Source organism: Penicillium bovifimosum (genome assembly GCF_028826915.1).
Source record: "Penicillium bovifimosum strain IBT 22155 chromosome Unknown utg000008l_segment0_segment0, whole genome shotgun sequence".
NCBI classification, from domain to species: Eukaryota; Fungi; Ascomycota; class Eurotiomycetes; order Eurotiales; family Aspergillaceae; genus Penicillium; species Penicillium bovifimosum.
In genome coordinates, this window is record NW_026622717.1 from 1,461,547 (window position 1) to 1,477,905 (window position 16,359).

The 16,359-nt window shown below is 51.3% G+C and overlaps 10 protein-coding genes across 10 annotated transcripts; 5 read left to right on the forward strand and 5 right to left on the reverse strand.

The window, feature by feature from the left end:
* Positions 1-588: 588 nt before the first annotated feature.
* Positions 589-1,605, reverse strand: N7515_010235 (uncharacterized protein; the record flags this gene model as incomplete). The annotated part of the gene is made up of 2 exons (XM_056670978.1): positions 589-591; positions 646-1,605. The coding sequence occupies 2 exons, from the start codon at positions 1,603-1,605 to the stop codon at positions 589-591; spliced, it is 963 nt and encodes a 320-aa protein (XP_056517351.1).
* Positions 1,606-2,020: 415 nt separating this feature from the next.
* Positions 2,021-3,282, reverse strand: N7515_010236 (TauD/TfdA dioxygenase family protein; the record flags this gene model as incomplete). The annotated part of the gene is given in 3 exon segments (XM_056670979.1): positions 2,021-2,761; positions 2,817-3,168; positions 3,182-3,282. The coding sequence occupies 3 exon segments, from the start codon at positions 3,280-3,282 to the stop codon at positions 2,021-2,023; spliced, it is 1,194 nt and encodes a 397-aa protein (XP_056517352.1).
* Positions 3,283-4,125: 843 nt separating this feature from the next.
* Positions 4,126-5,789, reverse strand: N7515_010237 (nucleoporin FG repeat-containing protein; the record flags this gene model as incomplete). The annotated part of the gene is made up of 3 exons (XM_056670980.1): positions 4,126-5,032; positions 5,094-5,540; positions 5,692-5,789. 3 exons carry the CDS (start codon positions 5,787-5,789, stop codon positions 4,126-4,128), a joined length of 1,452 nt encoding a protein of 483 aa, XP_056517353.1.
* A 635-nt stretch (positions 5,790-6,424) lies between these two features.
* N7515_010238 (uncharacterized protein) lies at positions 6,425-7,917 on the forward strand (the record flags this gene model as incomplete). Its single annotated transcript, XM_056670981.1, has 4 exons — positions 6,425-6,627; positions 6,684-6,746; positions 6,797-7,662; positions 7,712-7,917. 4 exons carry the CDS (start codon positions 6,425-6,427, stop codon positions 7,915-7,917), a joined length of 1,338 nt encoding a protein of 445 aa, XP_056517354.1.
* Positions 7,918-8,084: 167 nt separating this feature from the next.
* N7515_010239 (haloacid dehalogenase superfamily protein) lies at positions 8,085-9,069 on the reverse strand (the record flags this gene model as incomplete). The annotated part of the gene is made up of 3 exons (XM_056670982.1): positions 8,085-8,783; positions 8,837-8,996; positions 9,053-9,069. 3 exons carry the CDS (start codon positions 9,067-9,069, stop codon positions 8,085-8,087), a joined length of 876 nt encoding a protein of 291 aa, XP_056517355.1.
* A 145-nt stretch (positions 9,070-9,214) lies between these two features.
* On the forward strand, positions 9,215-10,189 carry N7515_010240 (uncharacterized protein; the record flags this gene model as incomplete). Its single annotated transcript, XM_056670983.1, has 3 exons — positions 9,215-9,331; positions 9,395-10,024; positions 10,088-10,189. 3 exons carry the CDS (start codon positions 9,215-9,217, stop codon positions 10,187-10,189), a joined length of 849 nt encoding a protein of 282 aa, XP_056517356.1.
* A 692-nt stretch (positions 10,190-10,881) lies between these two features.
* On the forward strand, positions 10,882-11,274 carry N7515_010241 (uncharacterized protein; the record flags this gene model as incomplete). Its single annotated transcript, XM_056670984.1, has 1 exon — positions 10,882-11,274. One exon carries the CDS (start codon positions 10,882-10,884, stop codon positions 11,272-11,274), a length of 393 nt encoding a protein of 130 aa, XP_056517357.1.
* Positions 11,275-11,529: 255 nt separating this feature from the next.
* N7515_010242 (putative dUTP diphosphatase Dut) lies at positions 11,530-12,039 on the reverse strand (the record flags this gene model as incomplete). Its single annotated transcript, XM_056670985.1, has 1 exon — positions 11,530-12,039. One exon carries the CDS (start codon positions 12,037-12,039, stop codon positions 11,530-11,532), a length of 510 nt encoding a protein of 169 aa, XP_056517358.1.
* Positions 12,040-12,584: 545 nt separating this feature from the next.
* N7515_010243 (acyl--CoA ligase) lies at positions 12,585-14,282 on the forward strand (the record flags this gene model as incomplete). Its single annotated transcript, XM_056670986.1, has 1 exon — positions 12,585-14,282. The coding sequence occupies one exon, from the start codon at positions 12,585-12,587 to the stop codon at positions 14,280-14,282; it is 1,698 nt and encodes a 565-aa protein (XP_056517359.1).
* A 495-nt stretch (positions 14,283-14,777) lies between these two features.
* Positions 14,778-16,250, forward strand: N7515_010244 (uncharacterized protein; the record flags this gene model as incomplete). Its single annotated transcript, XM_056670987.1, has 1 exon — positions 14,778-16,250. One exon carries the CDS (start codon positions 14,778-14,780, stop codon positions 16,248-16,250), a length of 1,473 nt encoding a protein of 490 aa, XP_056517360.1.
* Positions 16,251-16,359: the final 109 nt, after the last annotated feature.

Genomic DNA, 16,359 nt, shown 5'->3' on the forward strand with positions numbered 1-16,359 from the left:
TTGCAGCCTCGGTTGCATCTCCGTTCTGGCATACACCCTTGTCAGTGAAGAAACTGATCTCCCCATATCATCCATTCTCCTGATACCGAGTCATCGGAAGTCAGACTCCAAAAGGACCTCCGAGGGGTTCAAGTCTTGCAAGCTACGTTGCTGCGAATATTCAGAAGAAATATCAAAACCTTCAACAACTTTGTCGCTATTGTGGCAACTGTAGGAAAGGTCGCGAAATCCCGAAGAATAGCAGGGGAATAATACTACCTTCCATCCAGCGGCAGAACTGGGATAGAAGTTATGTACGGTGGTGGACTCAGGGATTGCAACATGGGATTTCATATTATCACGATGGGAGCGGTTATCATCCTTCCTGCTAGTACATCCGATAGCCAGTACTGATACAGGGCACTCTCTCCTCCACGATTTGTCCCAAGCTTTCGGTTCACGGAGTCGCAGCCTCGGACTGTGAGAACTACCATTATTGGTCAGATCAGAAAAGTGACAGAAAGTGTTGACTGGGGTAATGGCATAGACTTACGTCGGCCAAATATGGGCCAACCATGGCCTCATCTTATGGGGAGGGCAGATGATGGATTACTGTGGTTTGATTAGCTATGTCCAACAACAATGATAAACCGTCCGAATTCTCACATGATAATCCATGCTGTCCTCCTCATCAGCCTCGTACTCTTCGTCATCCTCGTACTCCCCGTCCTCATTGTCATCATACATTTCCTCATCAATTCCTTCCTCGGCGACATAGGGAAGCTGGTACTCGTTATGAGCAAAGAAGACAGAGTCAGTTTCGAGACTTTCGTACGGCAACTCCTGTGTTCCCGGCTCCAGAATGGAACTGTCAATTTGTCCGCCGTGACCAGCCGCTATGCCGACATTCTGGGAGGCTGAAGCGGTGTAGCCAGATACGTACACGGGGTTGCCAGATTGATCGTAATGGATGCCGCTTTGCTGGGACAGCTCCTCCGAGTTGTACAGCTCAAAGACGTCGCGAGAGAACTCCGGGACATTCGGGTTTTCCTCATCTTCGGAAGTGGATTGATCGACCTGATCCTCATCCACGTCGGTCTCCATATCGTCGGACTCCATGTCGTCGGTTTCCATATCGTCGGACTCCATGTCTTCGGTTTCCATGTCGTCGGACTCATTTGACGAGACAGACGGCGGGTAGTTGTTTTCGTAATCTCGAACCTGAGACGATGGGTGACCTGCGAGGAGCCTCTCTCCCTCAGCTGAGTTCAGTTCTGGCTCAGGAGCATCCTCTTCTAGGTCAACCTTGGGAAGGATGCCGCGCCAGATGTTCTTGTTCTGCACGTCGCTCTTTAGACAGGTGCTCAGCAGGTCCACCGCCTTGGGGTCTTTCGGGAGTTTTGAGTAATAGATATCGCTACAGAAGCGATACTCAAGTTCTCCCATGCGTTGTTCTGGGTTCTCAGGTCGGAGCCCCTGGCAGTGAGGGGGGAGAGCCGGGAGAGACGAGCTAATGTCGGACTCAAAGGTCTCATCCTCATAGGCGAGATGGGCATAGCTGTCAGAGTCCTCGGCGAGCTTGTAGTGCCTAGCGTACTCGAGAAGGGTATGGTTCTGAGAAGCCATAACTGTGGGAGATACGAGATAGATGAAGGCACGTGCAAGAAAATTTGATGAATGCGGGATAAACACGTGGAGATACGAAGGATGGTGAGATGAATGTAAAGGAAGATACGAAGAAGAAAGGCGGAGAGGGAGAGGAAGAAGTAGTTGATCACACAGTCCATGTATGTTTGTTTTGTTCTGTCTTTTCATGTTGGGAAGGAATAGGAAAGTGTGAGCTTCAAAGTCAAGGCAACTGCAACCAGGAAAGTAAACACAAGTGGACATCAAAAGGCAACGCAGGACACCTTACCAGCAGCACATGTTGCAATGAGAAAGAGAATGATATTTCGCTGATATGATATTATCGCTAATTGCTATGATAGAAATGATAGAAAGGAAAAGGACCATGAACCACAAATCTTGACTTCCGCGTGTCCTAATCATTGTAGTTGGACTGTCGAGAGCCATCCTTATTGACCGCCGGCAGTCCATACAAAGCATTCAACTCATCCTCCTGAGACTTCCCAGACTCCTCCAGCACAGGTTTCTCCGCTTGCACCGCAACACGCACAGCATGGCGACGATGCGGCGTAAAGCCATAAGAAGCACTGTGGTTGGTAGACCTATTATCCCACAACGCAACGTCATCCTCATTCCATGAGAAGCGGGCATGCATCTCCTGTGTAGTGGCAATTACCTCTGTGAGGAAGCTGATGATAGCATTGCTTTCCGCGGCCGGGATGCCGACGATCTTCGTCACGAAGCCCGGGTTGAAGAATAGTCCGTTCCAGCCTGTGACTGGGTTCGTGCGGATGAGAGGGTGCTCGGTGGTGACGGGTTCCCGGCGCACAGGGCGACCCAGGGCCCGGGAATCATTGGCTTGCATGTCGGCCGAGTGGAGGGCCGTTAGGCCCTTGAGATAGTTTTGCATGTGTGAGGAGAGGATGTCATAGGCGGCGTATTGTGAGGTCCAGAGGGTGTCGCCACCGCCGCCACGGGGTGGCCCGGTTAAAAGCTTGAGTGATGTGTATGATGGTGGTTGGATTTCGTAGGTCACGTCTGAGTGCCACAAGAAGCTGGGTTGGAAGAGAGCGCGGTTGTCGCTTGAATTGTCGCCAGTGTAGACGACGTGAACATCCTCGAGACCCTGCTTTCGAGGGACCGATGTAGTGGCGTGCTATGAGCCGTTAGTATGGATCTTCCATAAACCTGGTTCTGGTGAGATATCTTACCTTGTGCAGCTTGCCCCAGTATTGACCCAATTGGCGCTGAGCCTCGATATCAAAGTTCTTCTGGGAACGGAAGAAGACGACACCTCGGTATGCGATCAGCCGAGCGAGGTCATCCCGCTGTGCATCATCGAGCTTCGACAAATCAACGCCGTGGATTTCAGTTCCAATCTTAGGGTTGAGATCAAAAACTGCTGTGGCATCTCGCAACAGGTTCCGGAATTTGGGGTCCCCTCGCAATCCCTTGTCCTCGTAGGGGACCTCTTCAAGCGGGGGCCATTGAATGTTTGGGAAAGAGGGCAAAAAAATCTTCGTATGCGTAGTTGCCGTGTTTCGCGACCAAGGTCCGACCAGGCTGATATCCGAACTTATTGTCTCCAGGTACGATATCCTTTGCGACCACAGGTACTGTAGACTTGGTCACAGATGGTGCAACCGTAACCACGGGTTCTTCCAAAGATGGCGCCATGTCGATGAAGAATGAGATATTGAACAGATATGCAGGATATAATGTAATTAGATGCAAGTGATAAGATGCTCAAAGGACGACAGCAGATGATCTTGATATTCAGAAGTGTGAATGTTGAGTAGGTTTGTCTGAATGTTAAGTTTGAATGGACCTAGACATGAGGGAAGGAAAACAGTTTATATAGAAGCGATCTACACAGTATGGAGTCAAGTGTGCAAGCCTCGTTTGGATGCCTGAATAACGCAATTCTTGACCTGCTCGGAGTTGACGGGATGGCGCAATCTCCATGAATCATCGTAGGTGATTTCAGGCCAGCATCGAATCGCCAGTTCCAGGGGTGAAAATCGTAACTGAGACCCGCTTCTCCGTAGCTCTCCCCAGGATTTGAGGATGAGCACGCCATTTATCGCAGGAATTGCCATCTTGGTCGAATGAACTTCAGAGACTGGATGTTCAGCTGAATAGGTATTACCTCACCCTCACCGCTGGTTCAGCGATCTTCAAGTCAGGCATCCTGGACGCGTGTCTGATCTGTATGATTTTTCACTGTGCTATGTATGATCGACTGCAGCCTGGTGAGTGGTGGTTGAGATTAAGAAGGCGCCAAGGCGGCGATCACGCCAGAGTGGGGCCATCTCACGTTACCGGGCCTACTCGCGATAGTACATCTAAGATCTACCTTGTTTCATCTGTAAGCTCAGCCTACAACTCAGATTAGACGAATGAGAAGCTCAATTCCACTGATAAATTGTGGGATGTCATGTTCGCATGCTGAATATCAGCTTCCATAATAGTACAGATCAAACTCCTAGCTCCCAACTACCAGAGGTAAAGCCGCTGTTCTCAAGTAGACAGATCCTGCACCTGTTCCGACACATTGCTCAAACGAGTGGCAACGCCCATAATGCCAGTCTCCACATCTGTGAGGACCGCAGCAAGATCCGCCTTGGTAGAACGGGGTGCCCCCGCGCCGGCATCACGAGACTTGGAGCTCACAAAGTCGCTGATCTGGCGATTGAGATTGGCCTCAACACCATGAAGATGGTCCTCGATCTCCTTGAGGTTGCCGGTAAATTTCCCAAGAACTTCGTGCATCTCCTTGGTGCGGTGGGAGAAATAGTCCACCAGGTTGACGGGAACACCGTTGATATCTGTCGCAGATGAGTCGCCTTCCACGCCATCGGGAAGAGCCAGAGTGTTTTTGCGACTGGAGCGCATGGATCGCTCCGGAATTTGTTGATCTTGCACAGACCACCATCCGCCGCGGGCAGTCGTTTGGTATTGTAGGGGCAGCTTCAAGGTATCAATAGCGCGGAATGCAACTTGGGCCTCGGCCGCATCCCGTGTAACAAGGCTGCGCAGCCCATCAATGTCACTGGCATCGTTCTCGAGTGCATGCTGAATGGTCTCTAATTTGCCTTGCACAAATTCCACATCGTTGGGAATTGTAGCACCCTGCTGTTCAATGGTGGGAAGTAGATCCCCGACCTCGTGGCACATCTTCATTTGATTCAGAATGTGTTTGTCGATGGCCTCGATTTGGCTTCGAATCTCGTCGGCACAGCTTTCGAACTTCGTGGTAGGCAGCAGGTTGCTCACGTCGACTTTCACACCCGGAATCACTGTGCTGGTAGCTGTACTCTGTTGCAGCGTTGGTTGTGTGCTCGGGGCAGCTGCCGATTGGCCGAAGATACCAAGAGAAGGTTTTTGAGGCTGCTGTTGCTGTTGGGTTGTGTTCTGACCTCCACCGCTGTATATCGTTAGAATATGAGCCAGGAGATGAGACAAGTAAGAGTACTGCGATCACTCACAATAGACCCCCAGTAGCTCCTCCTGTTGATCCTCCACCAAGTCCGCCCCCGAGACCACCGCCCCCAAGGCCACCACCGAGACCCCCGAAGGCCGGCTTCGCTTGAGTTTGCGCCGTAGATGTGCCGCCGCCGAACAAAGAGCTACCGCCAGTTGTTCCCTGGGTAGTGCTGGTGCCAGCGCCAGCAGTTGCCCCACCGAACAGATTGCTTCCAGCAGGTTTTGTGGCTGGGGTAGTTGAGGAACCGAAAAGGCTGCTGCCAGTCTGTTGTTGACCTCCGAACATGCTGGGTGCGGTCGGTTGAGATTGTGGTGTGGTTCCAGCAGCCGATGCCGCTGGGGCGCCAAACAAGCTTCCTGCTGGCTTAGGTGTGGTTGAGTTTGCGGTGTTCCCGAAAAGACTACTCGTCGCGCCTGGAGTAGCTGTAGATGAGGTTGTGTTGCCGCCGCTGTTTATGAATGTCGCAGTTAGCTTATTTGCCCGAGGAAGATCGATGGGGTCTACCCAGTCTGTAGCCCGCGGAGAGCGGAAGACTGGAATAGAGAATGATGGAGCGAATCAGAGCCTGGGGTAAAGAAATGGGTCTGATAGGTGCAAACAAAGACGAAGACAGATGGGAAGGAGGCACCCACAACAAAGAATTTGTGGTCAGCGAAAGTCCGCCTGTGGCAGGCGCCGATGTCTTAGGAGTAAACATGGTTCGAGATGTGATGATATGTATTGATTGAAGGGGTGTAGAGCCTGTCAATGGGCTCCTTCAATAAGAACAAAGCTGCGCGATAATTGCGATTTGCGGAATGCGCGAAGCTCGTCGGGACTACGTTTATCCGATCCGGATTATCTTCATCAACCTACGGAGTAGATAACGAGTAAGGCTTTTGAATTCTTGCTTTACTTCGATGTTATTGTGAAAAAGAAAAGAAGAAGACTGAAGAGAGTCTGAGAGAGTCTGAGAGATCAGAGAAGTCATCTAGCTGACCTTTTCTGGGCGGGATCAGACAGAAGGCTTCATAAGGCTGCCTAAGGCAGAAACGGGAACAATCACTTTAAATCCTTCTATGACTGCGCTGCAGCCGCTGCTGATGCCGCTACTAGTACTCGAGGTCTATCTAATGCAATTGATTATCCTGGTATGATGGGGATGTCAGACTTGGTGACTACACAAGCCTCTTCTATCTACATCTTCCCACAAGTCTGAGTTGACACTTCCAATTCAATACCCCTCAAACCTGGTGCCATTCGAGAGTGAGAAAAATGGGCCAGTGATCTAATGGTTTTGTCTGGGACCTTCAACAAACATCTTTGTCTTTTCAGATATACTTATTACGCAGTATGGATGACGAGATCACTGGAGAAAAGACGCCAGTGTGCGTGGCATCAACACAAGTATCCAGTGCAAGGGAGTTATCCCTATGCCACACTTCAAGGCGCTCCTCGGCTGCCTCTTCACCGGCCCAAGCTCAAGTTGAAGCAACACCCCTTGACGGGCCAACCAGCCAAGATACGAACATCTGGTATTTTAAGAGCGCAGAATGGTAAGATCCCGTGGCAACAATGTCTGATCATGGCTTATTGACCTCAGAATCTACAGGACTCCAGATGGGACGACGTTGGTGACTGACTCGGCGGATCATTCCATCAGAACATGGATCCTGTAAGTCTGCACATCCCTGGAATTCATGATTCTCCTGCTCATAAAGTCAGACCACCGGATCTACTGGAGGACAAACCTATGCACAAACTATCCCCATACTCAACTCTCCGCTCGGCGGAGCCAACTTATGCCACCGCTATATATCCCTTTTATAACCTCCAGGATCCATCTACCACCCTCTTCCTCTCATCCGTCCGTGATCACCCGATTAGGCTATCGTCGGCTCTAGCTCCCGTATCGGTGGCAAGCTATTCTCTGGTGAATCCAATGACAGAAGCATTCATAACACCACATTCGATAATCTACCCATCTGCACTTGGCGGCACTCACTTCCTCACCGGCTCAGATAGCCTTATCTGTCTCTTCGATGTGTCCCGGACGGGTCTTTCAGGCCCTGTATCCTCGATGCCAACTATACCCAGCAAGCGCAAGCAGATAGTTGGTGGTGGTGTCGGTATGAAGGGTATTGTCTCTGCTCTCGCTTTGAATCCCAGCGGAGATGGGATTCTCGCCGCTGGCACTTTCACCAGACATGTCGGGCTCTACAGCTCCAATGGGTCCGGTGAGCTCCTTGGAACTTTCAGCATAGCCAAGACCCCTGCCAATCGTGATATTGGGGGCCGTGGTGTTACGCAGATTGTTTGGAGCCCCTGTGGAAGGTATCTGTACATCGCTGAGCGGAAGAGTGACGGCGTCTTGGTCTATGATGTTCGTGTCACGGGGCAATTGCTCGGACACTTGCGCGGACGCAAGGCATCTACCAATCAACGCATGAAAATCGATGTTGTCCCGTCTGGCCCTGATGGTGCCCATGAGATTTGGGCTGGCGGTACCGACGGGTTCATGAGGGTTTGGGAGAGTCCGGAGCACTGTGTAGGGGGCAAGGACCCTGATCGCGAGTTCAGGGTCCATGACGGTGAGTTTGTTGACATTACCAAAGGTGTCACAGCGCTAATATATGACAGATGCCGTGACAAGTGCAGTCTTCCACCCAATGGGAGGTGTAGTTGCAACTTGCTCTGGACAGCGACATTTCGATACGGATCAGGATTCCGATGAAGAGCTCCAAGATACCGACATCAGACCACCTGATAATTCTCTCAAGGTCTGGTCAATGCCGAATATCATATCAGAGACAGAGACAGATAATGACACAGAGCCCATGAGTTGATGCACAAAGCAATAATGAACAGAGCCTTGTCCACATTCATTCGTCAATGCATGAACGTAAATCGCTTTCTAGCGAGTCGATCCACCGGTCGTGTGTATTCTCTATCAACCTCCTAAAGAAAGCGCAATATGTACCCACGCTCCTTTTTCAAAAGTCAAAGTGGCCCATCAAGGTATCCGGATGCCATACTTCTCATACGGGAAGTCTTCCAAAGTAGAAAAGAGCTGACCAAAGCCATCACCAATCTTCCCGGGCATACCAGCACCCTGAACGCGCCAAGCCTGAAGTTCCTCTGCCTCCTTCTCAGCATCCGATTTCTCCTCCTCCTTATGCGAACCAGTGATCCCAGCAAGCACCTCTTCTTCCCGGCCCGCAAAGGCTTCAAGGAGACCCGGGTGGGGACACCAGACAACCTGCATGCCAGCACGGCGACCAGCCTCAACGCCTGGCACGGCATCCTCGAACACAAGACACTCCTCAGGCTTAATCTCTGTCTTTCCCTTGCTACGCAGGTCTGCGTTGATGGTCTCCAGCGCAAGCAAGTAGATATCCGGAAGAGGCTTGCCTCGCCCCTTACCGATACGGGGATCGTCACCGAGAACCTTGTTAGCTTCTGGGAATCGCGAGAATAGCTCAGTCAGATGGTCGGTCTTTAACTTGTAGTTGGCTCTGTGCGACGAGGTCGCTAGCGCAATGTACACGGGCTCATCGGTGGACTGCGTGGATACCAGATTGGACAGCAGAGCGGGCACACCGGCGAGAGGTTGGGACTTTGGGAAGTAGTGTCGTTGCAGTGCTGTGCGCTCCTCGTTCAGCTGCTCGTCACTGATGGGGAGCTGGGCAAAGTCGTGGAAGATTTTGCCGGCCTAAACGTGGTAAGAGTGTGTGACTACCCGGCGATAGATATAGTGTCACATACCTCTGGCGCGGGACGACCCTGCATTTGGGCCTTGATTGACCACGGCAGCAAGGGTCTGCCGTATTTCTGGAGGATCTCATTTGTGATCACGGTGTACAGATCCTCTGAGTCAATCAGCAAGCCGTCCATGTCGAAGAGACATGCTCGGATGCGGGGAAGGCTGTCGACATCGTCAATTAATTTTCAATTGCAGACGACACGCCGCTGTGTACTCACGCGGTATTGGAAGCCATTGCTGTTGAGTGTGTTTACCAGCGTCTGAGTGGGATGTTGACAAGCGTTTGATAAGACGCGGGGAAGAACGAAGAACCCTTATCAGTCCCGTGATTCCGCCCTTGGCAACGTCCGGTGTTCTCGCTCGACGAACTGCTTCGCAAAATGCGTGACTCATCTAAGACGCCCGAGCGCGACGGCAAAGATGCTCCCGTCGATGCCGATGACAGTGGCGATGAGGATGTTTTTCACGACGCACACTTCCCCGCAGAGGAAGAAGCCGTAAGTCCGCTTTGGAGACTTACGACCGGAGCCGCATACTGACTACAATGTTATCTTTGATAGAAGCTCCTAAAGGAAGCGCACGAAATCAAATCAGAAGCAAATGAGTTATTCATTGCAAAGGTCTATGACCAAGCGATATCCTGCTACGACCGAGCCCTCGCCTCCTGTCCGAACTACCTTGACTTCGATGTCGCCGTGATCCATAGCAATATCGCTGCTTGTCACTTGAAGTTGGAAGACTGGAAAGCTGCAGTAGAGTCTGCAACAATCTCCATCAATCGCTTAGACAAGCTTATTCCGCCGACGACGCAGGACAAAAACGATGAGTCGGAAGGCAAAGAATTACCGGGATCCGAGGGAAAGCACACAGACGAAGTGGTGGAGATATCTGGAGATGACGAAGACGCTGAATTAAAGGAACTGGAGCGATTGAAAGAGCAGGATGAACTGCGGAGCAAAGTCATGCGACTTCGAGGCAAGGTTCTCCTGCGACGCGCAAAAGCGAAGACGCAAATCGGTGGCTGGGGTAGCTTGCAAGGTGCTGCAGAGGACTACCAAGCTCTTGCTGCTATCGACAGTCTCCCCGCCGACGACAAAAAGGTCGTGCAGCGTGCGTTGCGGGAACTTCCCAAGCGGATCAACAAGGCACGGGAAAAAGAGATGGCTGATATGATGGGCAAGCTGAAGGATGTGAGTACTTTGTCACCCTGATGATCATTCTAGCATTGGAAAAGCGACGCTGACTTGAGACAGCTTGGAAATGGTATCCTGAGCCCATTTGGCCTGTCCACGGATAACTTCAAGTTTGTCCAAGACCCGAAGACGGGGGGTTATAACATGAACTTCCAGTCTTAATATTCTTTGATCGGTCAGATATATGGATTTCCTACTTCACATATGCATACTTGGCAGGAAGCCATGAAGGCGTTCTACTTCATATTCTTTAGCACATCACATCTTTTGCCGAATCCTGCCTTGAATCTTATCTAAGAATCTGGGTGTTATGCATGTATGCTTAGAACTGTAAACTTTCATATATTGCAACGCTCTTCCGAGTTTGATCAGCTTTACAGCTCCCCGACTACAAACAAGTTGCGCAGTAAATAAAGATGGACGTAGTACCTACTAGACCCTGTTATTCCTTATCGCCTGCCCTGACCCTTAGCTACTCCCGCACGGCCTGCAGTCTCTAGCCTAGATATACTACATGTAATCACTCTGAAACGAGGTGTGATGTTGGTCATGAGGCCTGTGTTTCGGATCGTAGTCATTGTATGAACCAACAGCCAGACGGGCTCTAGCCGTGATGGAAATATTCTTTCATCCTAAAGTGTACATCTTTAGTAGCTCCATACCTAAATCCCAAACATGTCTACAAAGATTTGGCTACTTGATACACAGAGAAGCTGCATTCCTTTGATCCCAGGCAAGACCAAAATCTAAGCGCCGCAGCCCAACTGAAACACACATCCCACTCGACCTTAAAACCCCATCTCTCCCCAACTCAACATTAACTTCCAAGCAAACACAACTCATCAATCATCACCATGGCCCTCAAAGTTTACACCACCGAGTCGATCGGCGCCCAGAGAAACCACATCGCCATCTACATTGAAACCGAGCCAAGTGAGAACAGAGGCTGGCTACACCACGTCACGGGAACCATCCTCAACGGCATGGATTATACTCCCAGACAAACCCCCGATCCAGAGATGCTCGCAGAATACGTGCCAGACTCCAAGAAGCTGATTGCGACTATTGAGGAGAGCGACTTGGACAGGTTCCGGGAGGAGTGCTGTATGGCTGTGCTGCCCCCTCGGGCTCAGGTCACGCTTAAGGGGACCAGACTGTATCCTGATACACCGCTCTATCGCTGTGGGGATTGGTTGAAGGATGTTCAGGATATGGCTTTCAGGAAGGGGATCCTTAAGCCTTTGTAATGGGTGGGTTGGGCCTTCCTTGGATATGCACTGATACTGATGTATTGGACAGTCTGTATCTGGCATCCATGCACGTATCTTCGGGGTATGAGACATGCTTCCAGTATTTTCAGGAGCCTCCAGATAGTCGACTACGCAATATGAGTACCTATGAGGCATTAACCTTTCAAGTCAAGCATGCAATTAAACGAAAGACCAAGCTGGAACATTTCAGGCATGGTAGTTGTCCTTCTCTTTCCTGTTCATTCCCCATAACTACCCCAAAGCCGTAGTACCCTGATAAACCCCCTTGTACCCCTCAACCTCTTCCGTCATCCGGTGAAAGACAAACTGCGCCAGCCGGGCAGAAGGATAAACTCGCAACCCAGCAAAATTAACCACCTGCATCAACGCCCCAACAGCGCCTTCATATCCACTATCCATCACACCGGCATGTAAAAGCACCCCAGACCTGAATAACGAGCTGCGCACAAAGATCTGGCCCATCGCATCTAGAGGGACGGAGACAGTCTCGTTGAACTCCACGAGGTAGGAGCCCTTCGCGAGATCCAAATATGGCTCTTTAGCCCCGTCGTGAGCTGTGAAGGGTATCTCTTCTGTTGCAGCGGTCTGTCGGTGCTGGTTATCCAAGTCGATTATGCTGGGTGAGGTCCATTTCAGAACGCGTTTTAAGGTGAGGTCTACCCCACACGGTTGGACTTGGAGTTTGGGGTGTTGCACGTTGCGGATGATGGAGGTGATGAGTGAGCGGCCGGGGAGGATCATGGTATTAGTGTCATAGCAATGCTGACTATATGTACTTCGTATGCACACAGTCCTGTGTCACAGTAGATGTATGGATAGTTGGAATGTTTACAGAGATCTGAAAGGGGGTAAGAAGCAAACAGAACAAACAAAGCTAACCAATGGCAGATCTATCTAAAGTTAGCTACGGTCTGTGTTGGTCTTGGAACTCCCAACCTCACTAAATATTCTCTTGACGAAATGATCGACCAATATCCCGGTAATCCCGGATTTAATGATTACCGCACTTTAATGTCAACCGAGGATACCGAAGAGCCGGAGCAAAGTCGATCGCTAATCAGAAAACAACGCGGCCATAAAATGGCGGGGCCCCACACCTCCAGGGGTTCATCGATTGCGTATGGAGCCTGGAATGCCGAGTTTGGCTTCCGGAGGTGTCGGTTGTATTCGACTTAACTCCGTACGCGTAACGCAGTTAGCTCTACTTAACGTTGCCGTCTGAACATAGAAGTGCTTCAGAAATGCTTTGAATCAAATTCCAGAGCAATTGCTTTGCTATCGCCGAGATGCCGACAGTCTACCGTTCTCCATATCCAGATTTGGATATCGAATCCGTGGATTTGGTCTCCTACCTCTTCTCCAATCCTCTTAATACACCCTTGGACAAACCTCTATACATCGATGCTATCACGGGGGAGCAGTATACCTTCGGGGATGTAGTGCGACGCACACGCTCTCTGTCTAATGGTCTCCGACAAAGTATAGGCGTCAAGCCCAATGATGTCATCTCGCTATTCAGCCCTAATACAATCGATTACCCCGTCGTATGCCATGCAATTGTGGGATCTAGGGCAATCGTTGCTCCGACCAGCGCAGCCCTGACCTACCGAGAGCTAAACGCTCAGCTCCAGACCAGCGGGGCAAGATTCATCGTCGTCCATTCGTCTTTGTTGGAGACAGCCCGGAAGGCGGCGAAGGGTACATCTATCGAAAAAGTCATCCAGATAGATGGCCAAACGCCAGTCAACAATCTACCCACCTGCAATTATCTCGCCAGCACGTTCGCACCGGCAGACTTCCTCGCCATCAACCCCTCCGAAGCACACCGTCAACCAGCGTTCATCTGCTTCTCATCTGGGACATCCGGCGCAGCCAAGGGCGTCGTCATAACACACCAGAACATCACCTCCAACCTCCAGCAATGGCGTACCCATATGCTAGACTCCGGACTTCCCCACCAGCGACCGAAAAGAGACTCCGCCATCGCATTCCTGCCCGTCAGCCACATCTACGGGCTGAACGTATTCCTCTGCCAATGTCTAATCTGGGGCACGACGGTAGTCGTCATGTCGAGATTCGACCTCGACCTCTACCTAAGCTGCATTGAGAAATATCGGCCCGACGAGCTGACCGTCGTTCCGCCCATTGCCCTGCTGCTCGTTAAGGACGAGCGCCTCGCCAAGTACGATCTCAGCAGTGTGCGCAGGATCGGATCCGCTGCCGCGCCGCTCACGCGTGAACTAGCTGCGGCTCTAGAAGCCAAGTTCATGGACATGTACAAGACCGAGGTCTTTGTTACACAGTCTTGGGGTCTGACGGAGACCTCGCCGGTGGTAACTTCCATTCCGAATGACCGTATGGATAAGCGGACGACGGGCGTAGGCTGTATTGTGCCGAATATGCAGCTTCGCTTCGTCGATCCGGAGACTATGAAGGATGCTGCCGTTCTGGCGGATGGATGCACGGAGGCTGCGGAGATCTGGGTTCGCGGTCCGAATGTGGTGATGGGGTACTACAACAATGAGAAAGCGACTGCGGAGTCATTCCACGTCGACGAGGAGGGGAAGAGGTGGTTCCGCACGGGAGATGTCGGGACGATCGATCGGGATGGTTATGTTACTATCCAGGATCGGATTAAGGAGATGATCAAATATAAGGGTATGCAGGTCATTCCTAGTGAGTTGGAGGGGAAGCTGGTGGACCACCCGGATGTGGAAGATGCTGCCGTCACTGGCGTGTGGGTGGATGACATGGCTACTGAGCTGCCGGTCGGCTTTGTGGTGTTGGCTCGCCAGGCCAGGGAACGGAATCTGAAGGTTGTTATTGCTGAGATCGACTCGTGGTTGAATGAGCGTGTTGCCAACCATAAGCGTCTGCGTGGAGGTATCCATGTTTTGTCGCAAATTCCTAAGTCGCCCAGTGGGAAAATTCTGCGCAGACAATTGAGGGACTCGCTGAAGAGTAAGACTAGGTCAAGACTGTGATTGGGTCTAGGGACAGCTATTTCATGTTAAATATTGCCATTACACAGATCTGAAGTGGCAATCACGTTCGATTCAGAAGTTGTACTTCTGCATGTAGTTGTGAAGCCATGCCATACCTTATTGCGTCCTGGCCCAAGTATACCATATGGTCTTTGAGTCTAGGTTCCTATCTACATAGAGGTATGAGCTGGATGTATCCGATGTCTACCTATGACTCCCCGTAGTTGATTGTTTGGAACCGGGACCCGCGGGCCCCGACCGGAGCATACTTCACCTCCGAGCACCTTTTACAGAAGTGTTAGATATTTTCATATTTTCAGGGAATTAACTTGTCTCGTCTTCAATGTCTTCAATGTCATCTTGTCCCTAGTCCATCACTCCAGCCTCTCTGCTTGGCATATCGTGACATTCCACTAGAACTCTATTTCACCAACCTCACCTCTACATCCAAGAGCACACCCATTCCCATCCAGACAGTACCAAACCCAACAGGCAATGGCATCATGCCATTCCCCCTTCTGGGCCTTCTCCAAACCCGACAAGCAAACAAGACCCAAATTCCTCACCATCAGATCCTCAAAATGGTTCATAATGTTCGTCGTCGCCTTCGCCGCCGGCACCGACATCTTCATGTACGGCCTGATCGTCCCAGTAACACCAACAGCCCTAAAAGAGCGCGTAGGCCTGCCGGACTCAAAACTGCAAAGCTGGACCTCCATCCTGCTAGCACTGTACTCAGCAGCTCTACTAGCCTCAGCCCCCGTTGTCGGGTACATCGCTGACCGAGCCGAGTCCCGTCGATGGCCTCTGCTGTTTGGACTGGTAGCGCTGGCTGCTGCGACGGCTTTGCTGTGCGTTGGCACGAATATCGCGCTTTGGATTACTGGAAGGGTTTTTCAGGGTGTTGCGGCTGCTATTGTTTGGACGGCTGGTCTAGCGTTGATGGTTGATACTGTCGGGAAAGAGGATCTGGGTCAGGCTATTGGGTATGTTGGTATGGCTATTAGTTTGGGCACGTTGGGTGGACCGTTGCTTGGTGGGGTTGTTTATCAGAGTGGTGGGTATTATGCTGTTTTTGGTCTTGCGTTTGGGCTTATTGGGATTGATATCTTGTTACGATTGTTGCTTATTGAGAAGAGACATGCTGTCCAATGGCTTGCGCTGGAAATGAAACCAGAGGAAACCGGAGAGGAAAATATACTAGGCGAGGAGGGCGTCGCAGTTCCCTCGTCTCTGGGCATTGAAGCTACAAACCAGACACCGCCATCTCCTCTCCCATCACGGGGTGCTTTCGCTCGACTCGCCATCTTACTGAGCTCTCCCCGCCTCGTCGTCGCAGTCTGGGGCTATTTCATCATCGCCCTCATCCTAACATCCTTCGACAGCGTCCTACCGCTCTTCGTCCACGAGACCTTCGGCTGGTCCCAAAGCGGCCAGGGCTTAATCTTCATCCCGCTCATGGTGCCGCACGGACTAGACCCCGTAACCGGCTGGATCATTGACAGATTCCCCAAGACCATCCGCTACTTCACCGCAGCTGCGTTTCTCGCTTCCGTGCCGGTAATGGTGCTCCTGCGTCTTGTCACGGAGAACTCGATGCAGCAGAAGATTCTTCTGTGTGCGCTACTCGCGCTGGTTGGGCTTTGCTTTGCTGTTGCTATGCCGCCGCTTGTCGCGGAGGTCTTCTTTGCTGTGCAGGAGAAGGAAGATGATGCCCCTGGGATCTTTGGGAGGGGTGGGGCTATGGCGCTGGCTTTTGGATTGTCGAATATGGGGTTCGCGGCTGGGAGTCTGATTGGGCCTTTTTTTGCAGGGTTCATTCGTCAGACTGCTGGTTGGGGGACGATGGGTTGGGGGCTTGGGTTGATTGCTGGTTCGACGGCCGTGCCTACGCTGTTGTTCTTGGGTGGGTGGATTTTGAGAAAGCCTGGAGTGGATGCGGTGCAAGTTAGGGACAGCACTGGCTGAGTTGCTACCGATATTCATGTAATGTATAAGCGTACATAGATCTTCTACGTCAATAATCCGCCTTTTCATCTGAACTATCGAAGAGTGATCTCTAGATGGACTCAACAGC